This window comes from Danio rerio, chromosome 3 (assembly GCF_052040795.2).
Source record: "Danio rerio strain M-AB ecotype USA chromosome 3, GRCz13ab, whole genome shotgun sequence".
Classification (NCBI taxonomy): domain Eukaryota; kingdom Metazoa; phylum Chordata; class Actinopteri; order Cypriniformes; family Danionidae; genus Danio; species Danio rerio.
The window spans coordinates 60,993,974-61,013,527 of record NC_141023.1 but is presented as its reverse complement, the minus strand read 5'-3'; the positions used below and the strand labels follow the sequence as shown (position 1 = coordinate 61,013,527).

At 36.2% G+C, this 19,554-nt stretch overlaps 2 protein-coding genes across 3 annotated transcripts in view; one reads left to right on the top strand and one right to left on the bottom strand.

The window, feature by feature from the left end:
* prkcab (protein kinase C, alpha, b) overlaps window positions 1-19,554 on the bottom strand; it is a 624,299-nt gene that overhangs the window by 137,106 nt on the left and 467,639 nt on the right. The window lies entirely within an intron of this gene.
* cyth3b (cytohesin 3b) overlaps window positions 10,513-19,554 on the top strand; it is a 100,048-nt gene continuing 91,006 nt past the window's right edge. For both annotated transcript variants that reach the window (XR_015481373.1, XM_087245317.1), the window contains exon 1: window positions 10,513-10,776. Coding sequence is in view for 1 of the 2 variants with exons in the window: in XM_087245317.1 (XP_087101443.1) it covers window positions 10,758-10,776 (19 nt within the window). In the remaining variant the exon portion in view is untranslated. The remainder of the gene's footprint in view (window positions 10,777-19,554) is intronic.

Genomic DNA, 19,554 nt, shown 5'->3' with positions numbered 1-19,554 from the left:
TTCTTATTTTTAAAATATTTTCCAAATGATGTTTAACAGAGCAAGGAAATTTTCACAGTATGTCTGATAATATTTTTTCTTCTGGAGAAAGGCTTATTTGATTTATTTCGGCTAGAATAAAAGCAGTTTAAAAAATTTTAAACACCATTTTAGGGACAAAATTATTAGTCCCTTTAAGCTATATTTTTTTCTCAATAGTCTACATAACAAACCATCATTATACAATAACTTGCCTAATTACCCTAACCTGCCTAGTTTACCTAATTAACCTTGTTAAGCCTTTAAATGTCACTTTAAGCTGTTTAGAAGTGTCTTGAAAAATATCTTGTAAAATATTATTTACTGTCATCATGGCAAAGATGAAATAAATCAGTTATTAGAAATTAATTATTAAAACTATTATATTTAGAAATGTGTTAAAAGAATCTTCTCTCCGTTAAACAGAAATTGGGGAAAAATTAAACAAGCGGTCTAATAATTCATGGGGGCTAATAATTCTGACTTCATATATATATATATATATATACATATATATATATATATATATATATATATATATATATATATATATATATATATATATATATATATATATATATATATATATATATATATTTAAGCAGATGTTTTTTTTTTTAATTTAATATGTTTATATGCAGTGTAAAACATGCATGCTGGTGTTTCAACCCAAATTTGAGTCAAATATAGATCAAATCCAGCTTCTCGGCTAAATTTTAAATTATTGAAAATCTTTATTTTTTCAATGTGTGTTTTTCTACATTTGACCCATGTTTGGGATGAAACAGCTTTTTCTTCCACCGCGTACATAATATAAAGTCACGTTTGTACATTTAATTTCACACCAAAACCGGCTGTTTCATCTTTGACTCACGTGCGTTGAGATTTCATCTAATTAAATTAAATTCAGCAATCATGCAGTCACGCATCACTCACTCCACCATAGACCATCGGCAGAAACAGATAGTGTTTCAGGAAGTGCGTTTTCACCATATTTGTGCAGCACAGATTATGCATATGACCTATTTTGAGTCTGCAGCTTTGATATATTCAAATCTCTGACTCTGGTTGAACTGCTTCTCTCGTACAGCTCACATTCCCACCCAAGGAAAACTGGGAAAACAGAGTGTTTCCTGGACGGCGCTCGACATCTGCTCGGAGAAACAGGAAATACTCCCCCAAAACCTGAGGCTCCTTCAAGTCCCCAAACACACACATTCATTATAACTCCCACTCCGTCCACCAACACACATTTTTTTCACACTCTCGAGACTGGAGGAGTCTGAAACCTCTTCACTTTTTGGACATGGCAGCAATGCTTTTCGCTGAAAATGTAACATCTGGATGGACTTTGAAGGCAGTCAGGACTTTTTTAGCCCAATTTTGGGTCAAATATAAAGAAATCGAACATAAATTTAGATTTTTTTTTCTTCAAAAAATGTAAATAACACATATTAAACAAACACTTTGTCTATGTTTGGCCCAACATTGAGTTAAAACAACCCAGCAATTTCTAAAGTGGGCTTTGAAGGCAGTCAGGACTTTTTTAACCCAATTTTGGGTCAAATATAAAGAAATCAAACATAAGTTTAGATTTTTTTTTTCAAAAAATGTAAATAACAAATATTAAACAAACACTTTGTCCACGTTTGGCCTAACATTGGGTTAAAACAACCCAGCAATTTCTAAAGTGGACTTTGAAGGCAGTCTAAACTTTTTTAGCCTAATTTTGGGTCAAATATAATGAAATCAAACATAAGTTTAGATTGTTTTTTTATTATTTAAATAAGACAAATTAAACAAACACTTTGTCCACGTTTGGCCCAACATTGGGTTAAAACAAACCAGCAATTTCTAAAGTGGACTTTGAAGGCAGTCAGGATTTTTTTAGGATAATTTTGGGTCAAGTATAATGAAATCAAACATAAGTTTACATTGGTTTTTATTTACTATTTTTTAAAAATAATATATATTAAATAGACATTTTGTCCATGTTTGGCCCAACATTGGCTTAAAACAACCCAACAATTTCTAAAGTGGACTTTGAAGGCAGTCTAGAGTTTTTTTTACCCCAATTTTTAATCAAATATAGTGAAATCGACTTTGAAGGCCGTCTGGACTTTTGTTTGTAAAATATTTGACAACATCATTGGGTTACAACACTCCAGCATTTTTAAAGTGCAAATTATGAGTTGTTGCTAGATCGAATATGATTGCGGCCGGAAGTTGACAAGAGTTTATTATATTATTTATCAAATTTCCCATTTATTGTATTTTATTAACGCCTACCCACACCCCAACCCTAAACCCAACCGTCACAGAAACGTGAAAACAGTAGTTGTTCTAAGTATTATTTATGCTATCTATTAAATTACACAAAAAACTGTATTTTTTTTAACGCCTACCCCCACCCCAACCTTAAACCTAACCATCACACTACTGTAAAAATATTAATTATTGTTATACAGTGTCATAAAAATGCTGCAATAATTGATGTACATATTGCACTTCTGGCCGACCGCGTATCCGATCTAGGCTTTACCCAATTTCTGTCATCCTATCCTCATCCTACACTTATTCCAAATATAAAGAAATCAAACATAAGTTTAGATAAAAAAAAAATAAAAAAATACAATTAGACATATTAAACAAACACTTTGTCCATGTTTGGCTCAACATTGGCTTAAAACAACCCAGCAGTTTCTAAAGTGGACTTTGAAGGTCTAGCCTTTTTTTTTTTTAGCCCAATTTCGGTTCAAATATAAAGATATCAAACGTAAGTTTAGGTGTTTTTTATTATTTTTTTAAATAAGACATATTAAACAAACACTTTGTCCATGTTTGGCCCAAACATTTGGGTTAAAGCAACCAAGCAATTTCTGAAGTGGACTTTAAAGGCAGTCTAGACTTTTGTTAGTAAAATATTTGACAACATCATTGGGTTATCGTTGCACTCCAGCATTTTTAGAGTGCAAATTCTGGGTTGTTGCGAGATCACATATGATTACAGTGGGAAGTTACTGTGATTTATTTATATTATTTATCAAATTTCACATTTATTGCATTTTATTAACGCCTACCCACACCCCAACCCTAAACCCAACCGTCACAGAAACGTGAAAACAGTAGTTGTTCTAAGTATTATTTATGCTATCTATTAAATTACACAATAAACTGTATTTTTTAACGCCTACCCCCACCCCAACCCTAAATCCAACCATCACACTACTGTAAAAATATTAATTATTGTTATACAGTGTCAAAAAAAAATGCTGCAATAATTGATATGCATATTGCACTTCTGGCCGGCCGCGTATCCAATCTAGACTTTACCCAATTTCTGTCATCCTATCCTCATCCTACAGATCTACACTTGTTCCAAATATAAAGAAATCAAGCATAAGTTTAGGTTTAAAAAAAAATGTAAATAACACATATTAAATAAACACTTTGTCCATGTTTGGCCCAACATTGGCTTAAAACAACCCAGCAGTTTCTAAAGTAGACTTTGAAGGCAGTCTAGACTTTTTTTTAGCCCAATTTTGGGTCAAACTTAAAGAAATCAAACATAAGTTTAGATAAAAAAAATCAACAATTTAAATGAGACATATTAAACAAACACTTTGTCCATGTTTGGCCCAATATTGGCTTAAAACAACGCAGCAATTTCTAAAGTGGACTTTGTAGGCAGTCTAAACTTTTTTTAGCCCAATTTTGGGTCAAATATAAAGAAATCAAACATGAGTTTAGATAAAAAGTAAATAAATTTAAATAAGACATGTTAAACAAACACTTTGTCCATGATTGGCTTAAAACAACCCAGCAATTTTTAAAGTGGACTTTGAAGGCAGTCTAGACTTTTTTAGTAAAATATTTGACAACATCATTGGGTTACAACACCAGCATTTTCAGAGTGAAAATTCTTGGTTGATGCTAGATCGGATATGATTGCGGCCAGAAGTTGACGAGAATTATTTTTATTATTTATCAAATTTCCCATTTATTGTATTTTATTAACGCCTACCCACACCCCAACCCTAAACCCAACCGTCACAATTCTGTACAATATGAATTATTGTTATACAGTGTGATAGAAATGCTGCTATAATGGATACGATCGCATATCCCATCTAGACTTTACCCAAATTCTGTCATCATATCCTCATCCTTCACTTGTTCCAAACCCATTTGAGTGTCTTTCTTCTCTTGAACTCAAAAAAAAATATACTGAAAAATGTTGAAAACAATTGACTTCCATAATATCTTTTTATTCTTGTTATGGTTGCTTTTTCCTCCAACATTCTTCAGAATATCCTGCTTTGTGTTCAACAGAAGAAAGAGATACATAAAAGAACCACTAGAATGTCAGAGAGTGAGGAAATTTTCTTTTTTTTTTTTTTTTTGCATGAACTCTCCCTTTGTGAAGTTTATTCATAAACTAATTTCGAGAGGAGCACGTGATTATGATTGAACACAGCTGGTTCAGCATTAGCATGCTTGATCCACCAATCAGGCCATTCCTAACCACTATAAAGAGCCAGGGTTTTTTCACTACAGTTATCTTCGATTTGAAGAATCCCCCCTTCCACCCCTACTTTTTCACCTTTCCCTCCATAGGGCAGCACGGTGGCTCAGTGACTAGCACTGTCGCCTCACAGCAAGAACGTCATCGGTTCTAGTTCCTTAACAGGCCGGTGGTCGTTTCTGTGTGTAGTTTGCATGTTCTTCCCGTGCTTGCGTGGGTTTTCCCCGGGTTCTCCGGTTTCCTCCCACATTCCAAAAACATGTACAACAAGTTAATCGTTAAATCTAAATTTCAATACAGGTAATCTAATAATGCAGCATATCTTTTAATAGTCTTCAATCTTAATCTTTAGCTATTATAAAAGGGGGAGTTGTCGAGATCTACCTGAGCTCGAGGCTCCCCTCTCTTCCTCCAAACGGGAGGGAGCCCAGGGCTCAAGAACCTTCGAGCTCAGGGCTCTCTCCCGGGACAGCATGCCAAACTTGCTTATAATCAATCATCAGCTAAGTGTGAACTCTTGAAATGTAACATTTTAGTTCTTCATAGTATTTTCCTAATTTGAACAACACTCTGAAAGAACGCTTTTACCAAGCAGCATTTTGTAGGATGAAAACTTCTTCACAGAACCATCAATTCAAATAAACAGCCTCATTTTAAAGACCGTACTTCTACTCCTGTATAAGCATTTCGATATGAGACTATTGAAGGAGAAAATTCCATGCGAGAGAGAAATAAAGAGTCTGACTTCATTCTTGAGGAGTTTGGTAATGTGTATAAAGAGAGCAGCTCGTCTGAGAGGCCGGCATGCCGTAATTGAGTCCATGTGTTGGAGAAACACACAGTCATGGTGTTGTGAACGTCCCCTTCAGACACTTTTCATCACCCATTACAGTAGATATAAGCCTGTGCCAGAGATTTATTTTCCTCACCTTCAGGAAAAGAATATCACTCCCCTGTTAGCTGCGTTCGTGAAGGCTTTCCAGTTTGAGCTTCCCTTCGCATTTGTGTGCTTAATGTAAGTTTTGGGTTTGTTTATAAGAGCTGTACTGAAATACAACATTTTATTTGATTTTTATTTTTATTATTCCAAAAGTTGATGATCTCAAAGGGCACCTAGTTTGCCCCTTTTTAACATTTAATATTCTGGTTCTTCTGAGTGTGCCAGTTTAGGTTCAGTTCAAAACACAATTCAGATTTTTTTATTATAATGTCTTAAAAAGTGTAATTTTGGGGGCGTCTACACAGGTCGTTGTTTTAGGGGTGTGTTGCTTCACATGAAAATAGAGTGGAGGAACTATGACGTCAATTTGTATGCAAAAACCCAAATGCGAGTTAGCATTTTAGCAGTCCCGGTTCCCTCGTCTCAAAGTCATGGGGTTTTATGATTGGGGTTTCAGTAAAATCGTTTACATAATGTTAGTGGCAAACACAAACTCAAGATACTTTCACGTTTTGTTCTACGACATGAAACAAAACTCTTGATTTTTTTTAAATAGGTCACGCTTCTTTAAAAAGACAGTTGCTATCAAGTTGCTAAATGGGACTACAGGCGGTGTCGGAGACAATATACATCATCTAGCTGAGCTGGTCTGGAGCACAGCTCACGTGTTGGGCATTTGGGTTTAGGTATTTTCATGAATAGTATTTTATAGTTTGTCGTGTTTTTCTAATTGGGATTTCATATTATGTGCAGATAATCCCTTCATGTATAAAGGCTGTCGAGACAGACTAATTTGTTGAGCATTTATTTTAATTAAACGATATTAGGAAGATACTGCTCACCAGTGCAGCATGTCTCTTTCCTGCTCTCAGTAATGCAAACGTGTGAATAAATGTGTAAAAATTATTTTTAAATGTCTTATGATATGTAGGCACATTTATACAAGCAGTTTTAAAACTTTTACAACAACTGTAAAGCAAAACTGTAATGTAGTTCCCACGTAAAAACGATCCAAAATGCACATAGGTCTATGTACATTTGCGCATTTATTTGTCTATAATATATAGCGTGCAATATAATATAATAAACAGAGAGATTAACTCTTTGTCATTGACAATATTTCAAAAAAATAAGCTTGAAAAGTCGTCTGTAGCAGGGTGGGGCTGACGTCACAGGCGAGCGCCTCAAGGGCTCTGTAGTCCGTTTATAGCCTAATGTTAGCTTTTCAATTCTTGCGTTAGCATTTAAGATCCAAAAGTGTTTAAAGTTGTATTTTAGTGTGAGAATTATCCGACTAGACAAAACGTGTAAGTGTAATGAACAGTGTTTGAACGCAGAGCTTATTATTTGCAATCTTCGAAAAGCCTATGGGAAAATCGTATAGGGATTTTATCAAGGGAACCAGTTTTATGCTAGCAGCCGATTCGCCTACAAGGTGACATCATAGTTCCTCCACTCTATCCGCTTGTTAAGTGTGATATCACGCGAAGCGGCTTCCGGGTCCAAGTGCTCTATTCAGCTGTATGGGGAGACTCATGAAATGATATTATGAAATAATAAACGTTTACAAAGCAATTTAATACTTTCGAAAATCACGATCGCAGTATATATGTCCATACCTAATATCCAATGGCCAGAAAGTGAATATTTTTTTTTTTAATTGTTAAAATTTTGGTATTTGTGATGCAGCAAGCCCAGAGATTGTTGTGTACACTATGACTTTATATAAAATTAACTTTAATGTGTGATATGAATTAAAAGTGATCATAAACGAATGATTTCTCAACTCAAATGAGAGGCGGCTTGAAGCCGTAAACAGTATTACATACGTCACCAACACGTCATCACTTAACAAGCGGATTAGTTTCAACTTCCCACCCAACTTAACAAGGGGGTGGAGTCAAGAGCTCCCTCGCTTTGTGTATGGCAAAAAACAGGCATAGAGAAGCAACATGAGTGAGAGGACCAGCATTCAGCTGTACATGTACGACTCGGACACAGACGAGGCAGAAGATTACTGTTGAGGAATTAATATTCCTAATGTGCCAGAATACAGTTGAAACCAGAAGTTTGCATACACTGTATGAAAAGGCACATAACCATTTTAAAAAAGTTCATGTTAATGTGACTAAACCTTTTCTCTTTTATGCTGCGTTCCCACCAAGCGCGGAATGTGCGGATAAATCGCGCTATTCGCGTGTAAATAGCCGCGTGAACATTTGAGTTTATTTGCTTCATTCGCGCGTCAAATCCGCTTCATTCGCGCGTCAAATTCACTTCAGAACAGACGCGGATTCGCGTGATGGGCAGGGCTTCTGTCTGCCCGGTGACTCTAGCTTCATAGCCAAATGGGTAACATGGATTTTATGAAGAAAGACAAAACCGACAACAGGCGATACGCCACAATCACGCCCCCACAAGAGCAAGCTCCTGATTGGTTAACGCAGCGCGAATGTCCGCTGAAGTTCAGATTTTCGAACTCGAGTGATTTGCGCGAAAAACACGTTAAGCGCGCAAAACGCTCAGTTCGCGCCACGCCATTCGTGTGTATCGCGCCATTCACGCCACAGGATGTCTATTTGCGCGTTTGCATTGACTTAACATGTAAATCACTCACGCTTGATGCGCATTCCGCGTCTGGTGTGAATGCAGCATTAGGTAAGTTAGAATTATCAAATTTGTTTTGCTTAATAGCAGAATAATGAGAGAGATATTTTTTGAGAAATTGTTATAACTTTTCCTGAAAGTCAAGTTTACATACATTAAGATTATTATGCCTCTGAAAAAAAACTGATGATGGTGTCAAGGTTTTGGAAGTTTCTTATTGGCTAATTGACAACATTTGAGTTAATTGGAGGCACAACTTTAGAATAGTATTTAAGGAAAACCTCAAACACACTGCTCCTGTGTGTGACGACATGGGAAAATCAACAAGCCAGAATCAACAAACAAGCCAGATTACAATTTGCTAACGGGAAATGCAAACGGCTAAAGTTTAAGGAAAACGCAATGAAAAGTACACAGGTTTGCAAACCCACCTAAAGTTACAAACAACGGCGCCGATGAGAGCGATCATGTGGTGAATGTTGATCCGCCAGCTGAGATCAATCAAGTGTTTTCGAAGAGAGAGTTGTAAGACTCGGCGGATTAGCTGTTTTTAATAGCCCGAATCTCGATACGTTGCATTCACTGCGTGTTCAGCGCAAACGGCCGATGAATGTAAAATCTCTGTTGCTCATTCGCAGGAAGACGATGAAGGCTCTTTTGTTGAGCCCAGTGAGCCTTACATCCAAAACATAGAGCAAGGGTGTTCCTTAGGTGACATCGCTTTGACTCACACGCTGAAAATGGCGGACATGCCACAACAAACTGAGGATATGGTAATTCATGCCTGTCAATCAATATTGGTGGGCGGGGCGACCGCACTCCTACGTCAAGTTGCGGTCAGTCTCAAAACCGCTCCAATTGGTCCACCGTTTTTATATTGAATTGAAAAAAAAGAACTGGTTGTGTTTATATCACCCCAATATGATGGTTTATTCACCTTATTCTCAGCTGACGAGCGGGCGCTGCCATTTGAATCTTTTTGTCTCGCGACTTCCGGTCACATTCACTTCCATTCATTTTTTGACGTTTACAACTGCTCGTTACGCTGCTTGATGTTGCAATTTAATATTTTCTTATTATATTATGCTACTTGGTCTGTGTAGTCATGCAAACATTTGTTTGTTGAGCAAGTAGTTTGGCCATTTTCTGCCGTTTATTATTCCTAGTCATTTCTCCCATAGGCGACTGAATCGGAAGTTCTAAGACAATCGCGAAAACAGGCGCACTTCCGCATTTTAGAATAAGGTCAATACACTACGTACACATATGTCTGTCCAGACAGCTTGAAAAGTAGATTTTTCACCATAGGTGCTCTTTTACAATTAAACAATGAAATTAATTTTATATAATTAATTTAATTTAATAAATTAAGCTTTGTATGCATAATTTGTCTTGTCATTTCATTTTAATGTGATTATAAATGCTATTTAACAACACTAATTTTGGAATATATATATATATATATATATATATATATATATATATATATATATATATATATATATATATATATATATATATATATATATACTTTAAGAGAAATTTGATTATTAATATTTTACTTTTTTCATCTAAAATTAATGCACAATTACTTCATAAACTTATATAATAAACATCTGCAAATATTTTAAAGTACATTAAAAGTGTTTATAATTTCTGTTCTGTCTTATATATTAGGGCTGCAATATAATGAATGAATTGATAGGGGCGCCTACTAAAGCGAATGCTTAGCTTATGAATATTAATTACGCTATGCGTTGCTTGTTTTGATTGGCTGAAAGGTGTTAAATGCTCATGAATTATGTAATATTTTATGTTATGTTATGTGTGTGTGCGTAGGTGTGTGTTTGTTGATAGTTTGTCAAACCAATCATAGTAGAGTACTTTCAAGTTGAAATTGACATTTGAGAGCTTTATGATGGTTACCAGCCATGTTAGCATTATCCATTCATTTATTAATTTTCCTTCAGCTTAGTCCAGGGGTGTACAAACTCAGTCCTGGAGATTTTAGCTCCAACTTGCTTCAACACACTTGCAAGGATGTTTCTAGTCTGCCTAGTAAGTGCTTGATTAGCTAGCCCAGGTGTTTCTGATTGAGGTTGGAACTAAACCTTGCAGGACACCGGCCCTCCAGGACCGAGTCTGGACATCCCCTGGCATAGTCCCTTTATTTATCAGTGGTCGCCACAGCAGAATGAACTGCCAACTTACCCAGCACAAGTTTACACAGCGGCTGCCCTTTCACCTGCAACCCAGCACTAGGACACATCCGTGCACCCTCACGTCAGCATTACCTAATTAATATTCAAGAATGAATCCTTCGTCGTAGTAGGATTGGCAACTCGCGCGCAAAGGGCGGGGCGAGTGTGATGACGTGTGACGGTCGCTGCGAAACACAGATGCCCGTGTGTCTGGAGCGCTTATTCCGCTGGATGTTATTGATCCACGCCAGTGAATAAGCCGAGGAGAGCTGAACATCCTTCCTCCGTCCACAAAAACAAACGGATTTAACCGAGGACTGAGCCAGAATCTCCGTTTATTCCGCGTTAAACAGGACCTGTTTGTATATACAGCATATAAAGAGCCCTCATTATAAAGAACACATCGGTGTCGGGAGCGCGCTCTCATCACATCACTTCAATATTTTATTTGCGCTTATCTGCAGACATGGATGAAGATAACCAAGGTAAGACCTTCTAGTTCATAATGAAATGTGTGGATGTGTGTGTACATGTGATCATATTACGGATCAATTTGATGGCATTGAGACAGATGTGATATGATGAAGAGCCAATAGCGTTCATTGCTATTTTATTTAGCTTACTAAAACAAACAAAACACCATTCAGTGTGTATAAAAAACTCAATTACATATCATTTGTACATTTTCAGGCTTATGTTATTATTTTAAGGGCTAACAAAGTCTTTCAGACAGGATAACAAGACAGTTATAACATAGATAACAGTTAATGGATGATAAGCTGTTCTGTCAAACAGTTCTGAGAGCAGCTCACAGCTCAACATTAACTCAGACATTATGCCACATAATTAGTTTCATTCAGAGAAGTGAACTGGTAATCTGACAGTGGATTTTAAGTTAAAATGTAATTTTAATTGTTCATATGGAGAATTATCTTTGGTTTTCAAAGCTATCCCTGTAGCTTTGAGGAATTTAGTTAAAGGTACAGTTGAAGTCAGAATTATTAGCCCCCTCCTGAATTATTAGCCCCTCTATTTATTTTTTTAGTTTAACGGAGAGAATTTTTTTCAGCACATTTCTAATCATTATATTTTTAATAACTCATTTCTAATAACTGATTTATTTTATCTTTGCCATGATGACAGTAAATAATATTACAGTAGATATTTTTCAAGATACTTCTAAAGAGCTCAAAGTGACATTTAATGGCTTAACTAAGTTAATTAGGTTAACTAGGCAGGTTAGGGTAATTAGGCAAGTTATTGTATAACAATGGTTTGTTCTGTAGACTATCGAAAAAATATAGCTTAAAGGGGCTTTTAACTTATTCCCTAAAATTGTAAAAAAAATGTAAAAACCGTTTTTATTCCAGCCAAAATAACACAAATAAGACTTTTTCCTGAAGGAAAAAATATTATCAGACATACAATTTCCTTGCTCTGTTAAACATCATTTGGCAAATATTTTAAAAAGAAAAGGGCTAATAATTATGAGTTCAACTGTATAGTGCAGTACTCTTCAGTAATACCTACACTGGTTGATTTGTTTATTGATAATTATTCATTTCTGGATATTAAATGCAACAACAAGGTCTACTGACTAAATAATATCTTCCTTTTTCTTGTTAAAGGAAAATTTTTATCTGAGAGATTTTTGTAAAGTGCACACTATTGGAGTTAGAAAAAGATACCTGTCATTTCCCTTGTTACCTTAAAAGAAAGAAGTATATTTTAAAGCATTTAATGACATTTATCCATGTAATGAATTTCATTTAGACAGTAATGCTTGTATTTTCTGCTTGAAAGATATTGAATATCAGGAACATCTTTGTTATAGTTGTTCTATTGTCAAATCCTTTTGGGATCAATCTGCATGAGTGGTTGACGACAAAATATGCCTGCGTTTGACTATCACATTGTGAAATTAGGCATTTTCATGAAAACAAAGAAATGGAATTTCTGTGTAATAGTATGTTGATTGTAGCAAAAATGTCACAAATGTAGATTAGTTAAAGTTTCTCCTTGTTTAAAAGCATTTACAAATGGTTTCAACATTTTATATAAATCCATAAAACAGGTAAAAACAAAAGGTGCCTCAAAGCTCTCCAAGCTTTGGTCAACTTACATAAACTGACCCCCCAGAATGTAATATATTTCCGTTTGTATTTATTTAAGGTTTATTTATGTTAGTATTATTATTATTAATATTATTATTATTATTATTATTATTATTATTATTATTATTATTATTATTTTGTACTATTGTGTTTATTATATGCTGCTTGGATATAATTTTATATATGTTTAACAATGGAAGTTGTAATGCCTGTTTGTTATTTAAAAGGTTAAATAAAAAATATATGAGCAATTCCAGCGTTATGGATGTGACATTTGCAGTAAAAACTCAAAACATAAATTCGCATAGAAAGTATATGTTAACATTTTATTGAAACTTTTGTTTTTATTTTCCAGAACAGCTGACCACAAAGCTATGAGACCAGAAAAACATCAAATTGTAAACATGTTTTGTACTTTAACTGAGGAAAATAAACATGCGTTATAGATGTGACAAAAAAGTCTGCGTGTTACAACGTACAGTATACAGTACAACATACTTTGTAGAAATTCTGTGAATGGGGTATATGCCGAGCTAGTGCTGTTCCCATGCTGATACACTTCCGGTGACCTGTTATTGTGAACTTTTTCTCATTTTATACGGTTCCTTATACAGCATCGATGTTGTAATGTCATTAAAATACATTCAGTTAAATAAACTGTAGCATTTATTTAGTTGTTCAAGCGTAAAACGAGACAAAAAGCCGTTTACTCGCAAGCGCCCGTCAGAATCGGCAGGCTAACGCAAAAGCTCCATTGAATATGCTGGGGTAAAATATATGCTCATATAATAAAGATATGGCGGGGGAAATGTAATTTAATGCAGTGCTTCTTGTACAATCTGAGACCCACTTTAAATCGGATATCACTCCGATTTTTAAAGAAAACAGACCTTAAACGCACCGGATTTTGCATTGCCATTCAATTCGCCGGAAGCGCTTAAGCCAGGTTACTGGCAAATTAAAAGTCCTATTAGCATGCTTCGGCATATACCCCATTAAACTGCACAACAGATGTGAAATTGCCACTTGTGTGTGACTTTGGTAAATCAAATAGAATAATTTGAAAACATTTGACAGATGCATTTTTGAGTATTTCTAAAGTACTGTAAAATAATTGCTTACCCAAAAAACCCCAGAAACGGTTTTCATATTTTGGTGAAAACTTACATTTTTTCATGGCAAGGTTAACATTTGCGCAGAATTGCTCATATATATTTAAAAAATCTGACAGTGGATTAGCTCTTTGTTTCTTTCTCTGGTCAGATGAGAAACTTCACTGGCTTTAGGTGCAAAGATCAGCCCCTATAGATGACCTATACACATCAGTCCACCAGTGTTTGTCAAGAAAGAGACTGTGGGTTGATAAGTCTGCTGATCTAATTTAGCCAACACTATAGTCCCTGTGCTCTGGCTTTAGGAGGATGCGTATCTCCCACTCTTTCACTGTAATCCAGTTAGACAAGAGCAACATTTGAAAGCCGGATATGCTCAAGGATGCATTAATAGTGGTTTAATCGATCTGCATTTCATCAGCTTTTAGAGTTTTAATGTTATGGGAGAGTCTTGGCAAATGTAGCAGAATTGTATGTGCAATTTGTGAGGAAAGTACAGAAAGAAGCGACATGGTGGCTCAGTGGTTAGCTTCAGGTCACTGGTTAGAGTCACGGCTGGGTCAGTTGGCATTTCTGTGTGGAGTTTGCGTGTTCTCCCCGTGTTGGTGTGGGTTTCCTCTGGGTTCTCCCACAGTCCAAAGACATATGGTATAGGTGAATTGAATAAACTAAATTGGCTGTAGTCTTTTTGTGTGAATGAGTGTGCATGGATGTTTTCCAGTACTGGGTTGTAAAACAAATGCTGGATAAGTTGGCGGTACATTCCGCTGTGGCGACCCCTGATGAATAAAGGGAATAAGCCGAAGGAAAATGAATGAATGAATGAGTACGGAAAGAAACTGGTCACCATGATGGTAGAATGGAATTGGAATGGAGTTTGCTTTGTGCTTCCCTTTCTGTGAATGATTTGTGAGGAACTCTGAGTACGGCTGCGCGATTAATCGACAAGTAATCGAAATTGACATTCAGAACCTAAAAATCGATCAAATTTTTCCAGGAGGATTTTTTTAGTTACTTTCACTACGTGTCACGTGACCCCGCTCTGTTAAAGGCTGTGGCTGATTTATACTTCTGCGGCCACTCTGCAGCCACATCTGATCCTTGGTCAAGTATGATGATGGACTCATTCTTGAGCCTTACTTTGCACTACATTAATGATGATTGGAAGCTGCGCCAGAGATGCCTTTAGACGTCATATAAAACTTGTCAGTGAACTATGAGGGCAACATTTTTTTTATAAATAAATAAAATAATCATTCATTAATCATAATCAAGTGTTCAATTAATCGAGATATAGGCCAAATTTCCCAGCCCTAATTCTGAGTATTCATGGGTTGGTATAAGATTCTGACAGTATGAAAACCTTGGACAAAAATATCGCACAAAATATCGCACATGACTTGGCAGGCGGAAGAATAAGTAGTTCAGACTAAGTTGGCACATTCAGTAATTGTGGTTACTTTCCGCTATTTCTAATAATCTACATATTTGCTCCAAATTACTGAAATATCGATATTTTGATAAGATAATCTATTCTAGAACATACAAAGCTGGTATCGGAGATATCCATATTTTACTATCGATCCGCACATCACTAATGGAAACAATATTTAGCAAAAACTATTCTACATATTTCAGAAGTAAACCTCTAGTCTTATTTTAGTTAAAAATGCTGTATTTTACATATTTAAATGAACCATTTTTTAAATGGAAAACTTTAAATGTTTTTATTTAAAAAAATACCAAAAATGTAAACATTGTTTTTACAGCTTAGGCCACCTCTCAGCAACACCAGTAAAACAATATTTTAATTGAAAGTGGGAAAAAGTGCACATGGTAGTTGTTATCAGTTAATTCTACTTTATTTAAATAATACTATTTAGTTTTGTTTGTGTAAATTAATAGTTTTATTTTTGTTTGGTCAACTTTATTTCATATTTTGACTTAATGCAAGTGTCGTGGTTGACCCCAAAACAAAGCCATTATTTTTTCATTAATTTTCACGAAATGGGAAATGATCACAAAATGCAAAAATCCAAGTGCAGCAATTTATTAACAAAAAAAAAAAGACAAAAGGTATCCAAAAAAACAGATTTCCAAATCTTGCACAGAACTATAAGCAAGATACAAAAACTAAATGACCAGACGAAGGAATTAGCAAAAATCCAAAAATGGGTAAATACAAGTACAGGGTAGGAGTGCTAACAAGTGCTAACAAAAAACGAACACAAACAGGAATCCAAGAATAATCGTAATACAAAAAACAAGATAACCAGACAAACATACCAGACGTGAGGAACTAAAAAATTCCTAGGGCAACTAAAACAGAGGACAAGAGGGTTTATAAAGACAGGACTAAATTAACAAACACAAAACAGCTGTAACATAACACAATCAGTAATACAAAGGATTATGGGAAATGAAGTGAAACTACAAAACAAACTAGTGCCCTCAAGTGTCCAAACTAGGGCACTGCAACAGGTGTGACATTAATAATCATAAAAAACTAACCAAGCTAAATTATTAGACACTTTATAAGTCATTTGGCTCTTTGTACAGTTCCCCATCATGAGGATAATCCATAGATAAGAGTCCCTGTGTTCAGCGTCAACGCTTCCCATTCACTTTGAATGGGTGACGTCAGGCGTTGCCGAACTGCATTGTGGATCCGTCAGCGCCGCTTCAGAGACGTTGCTCGCTGCAGAAGTTGGGACTAGTTCAACTTTTTAAGCGCCGACGGAAGCCAATCAGATCGCTGTATGCAAATACACCAGCTAGACAGTGGCCTATTGCTGACTGAATTTCATTGGCTGACGCTTCTATGACGATCGCTTCAGCCCCAACTTCAGACACGACTTCAGTCAAGCGTTGACGCTGAAGGCCCGTGTGAATGGGGCGTTATGTTATTTCTCTCCAGGGAAAATAATAATAATAAATTAATAAGCATATGCTGAACATAATGAAGTTGCTTCACTGTGAGGACCTGCTGACAGTCAGACTGGTGGAGTGTTTGGACACTGGTTTGGTGCTGATGTGGAGCAGCAGACAGATGCTCTGCTTCAGACTCTCAGCTGGACTCTGCTGGCTCTTCTGTAGTGCTGCTGTGTGTCCCTGCTGGCGAACAGTAATCACTGCTGAGTCCACTGTGGGAGATCTCAGTCTGAACCCGCCAGAGAAATCTGCAGGACCTCAGAAACAGCACGCTGGCGTGAGCTGTGATTGGTGAAAGCTCACCTTGAAAACATCACGTTTTTCCTGAATAATTTCACTGAGACGGACAATGTGATTGTCTGGATTTATGAAATGATAACTTTTTTTGTAAAACTATACACAAACAAATAGTAAAAAAAAAACGAGTGCATACTGGGTTTGTAGATTCATCAGAAAAACTCAATACAGCTCAGATATTGATTATAAAATACTGAAATACTGTGTAATATGCATCCAGATCCTAACTATTTTACATTTTGTCAGTTTAGTGGCTAATTTGTACGAGTTCAGTTGTACCAAAATGTACGATTTAATAAAGAGGCGTGGCCCCCAATCCTGCCCCTAAACCCATCCGTCATTGGGGAATAAGCAAATCGTATTAAATTGTAGAAATTAGATTGTACGAATGAAGTCCACTTACGATATTTTAGTATAGGCATTTTAGGCATAGAATAGTTCATAAGTATGCAATTTTGGGAAAGAGAGAGAGAGAGAGAGAGAGAGAGAGAGAGAGAGAGAGAGAGAGAGAGAGAGAGAGAGAGAGAGAGAGAGAGAGAGAGAGAGAGAGAGAGAGAGAGAGAGAGAGAGAGAGAGAGAGAGAGAGAGAGAAAGCAGTCACTGAGCTTCAGGAGTGTCAGAGTAGAGCTCATTAATATTCATGGCCATTCCAAATATGGTCAATATGGAGCTTTTAATTTTTAGAAATAAAGGTACGCGAGCTGTCACTGGGGTGGTACCTTTTCAAAAGGTACACATTTGTACTTCCAGGGTCCATACTGGTACCTCAAAAGTATATATTAGTACCTAAAGATTTTAAGAGGAACACTTTTGTACTTTTTGGCTATTATAATGTACCCTTGAGGCATTAATTTGGACCTTTAAATTACAAATTTGTACCTTTTGAAATGGATCCACCCCAGTTACAGCTCGCGTACCTTTATTTCTGAGAGTGTAGAGATAGTTCCTCTATTTTTAAATCAGCATATAAACCATTTCTGGAGAAATTTTGAACTTACTTCTGTGAACACAACCTGGACTAGAGCTGAAGATCTTTTCCCGAACCCGACTGGACCCGTCGAGACCCGACGGGTTCGGGCGGGTTCAGGCTTAATTTCTATCATTTTGCACAGATAATGAAATCCCTCCCTGCAAAGGTGAAACAAATAATGACAAAGAAGTCAAAAAGAGCTAATTTTGACTGCGGTGAGGTCAGCCACCACTTCAAAAAGAACGGTCATTTAAGCCAATGGTTCTCAATGGTTCTCAATGGTCGCGGGACAATGAAGGGGGGTCGCCTGGTGATTTCCAAAAATCTTTTTATTTTTATTAAACCATAAGAATTACCATATTTTATCCATAACCTACTGAAGAGAAAAAATTGTCTTTTATACCATATAGTTAATATGGTAGCTTATAGTTACTACTTCTATTAAGCAGATTTCATAACACCTGGTAAAACTTTGTTGCCCATTTACAGCTCTCATACATTAAAAAAATTAAAAGAAGAATAGACTTGGGCCCATTGGTGTGTGTGCTCCATTGCATGCAAGGTTTCTGTATTTATAACCACCTCCGAATATATTGGGGGTCGCGACTCACTGGCATTGTCATTTTGGGGGTTGCGGCCTGAAAAGTTTGGGAACCCCTGATTTAAGCCACCTAGGTATTTCGGCAGTCGCTCATACACGCTACATTGAAACTGCTGTCATGGAAAATGAAATGGATGTTCTTGGCTGGTGAAAGATGAACAAACAATCCTACCCAACACTTGCAAAATTAGCCAGTACAGTATGCATCCTGGCCAGTAGCAGCAGCAGTAAAAGGGTGTTCAGTGCAGCTCAGTGAGTGTAGGACTGCACTAAAGCCATCCAGAGTGGATTCAATAATGTTCCTCTACAAAACATGTGGCTTAATATTGGTGAGTAAAGGATTTTCAAATTATAACTAAATATACATTAAACCATAAAATCACAATGTAGTTAGAGTATATAGTCTAATATTGGCATAATTATTTTAATATTCAGCTTCACCGTCACCTTAATGCCATTGTGAAGAACAGTGGCGAAACAAATCCCACAGAGCCTTTATCTTAATTTCTTTATTGCCAAATACCTATCATGATTATAATTTATTTTAATGTTATTTGACAAGAAAGACTTATTTTTATTGGTATGTTAGCCAATTTAAAGGCTAAGTATATGTACCCAGGCCTGTCTAGAGTGCTGAGATGTTAAGATGTTACAGAGGACTTAATTTATTACCTTGTTTTAACTTCCAAGTGGCCTATAGCCTACGTTTGTCATGAATAAATTATTTTAAGATGAATATAAAATACTCATTCATGAAAAAAAAGGCAATAGAGCTGTGTGCATGTGCACATTTGAATAATGTCAGGCTATAAACAGGTTCGGGCTTTAAAAAGCTGTGTATTTGTTGGGCTCGAGCCTAATTCTGTCGGGCTCGGGCCCTATGGGGCCATAAAAGTTGCAGATTGGTTACAGCTCTAACTTGGACCAGTAGGCTGCCTGTTGAGCAGTTGGGGGTTCGGTGCCTTGCTTAAGGGACTTAACGCAACTCTCTTACTATTAGGCCACAGTACTGTGTGTATCTAGGTCTGTCACAGATATTGATTAATGGTCTGCTCATGGTTATTTGATCTGATTGTGGTTATCTGAGGTAATAGGGATAATGGTGCTGTGCACATTTCAAATCAGAAGCATTACAAAAACAAAAGATGTCATTGTTTATTGTTCAAAAAAATACTGTATAATGCTTTAAATGCTGATTAACCAGTTAAACTCTGCTGCTATTTGGGGATTTCCGCCTA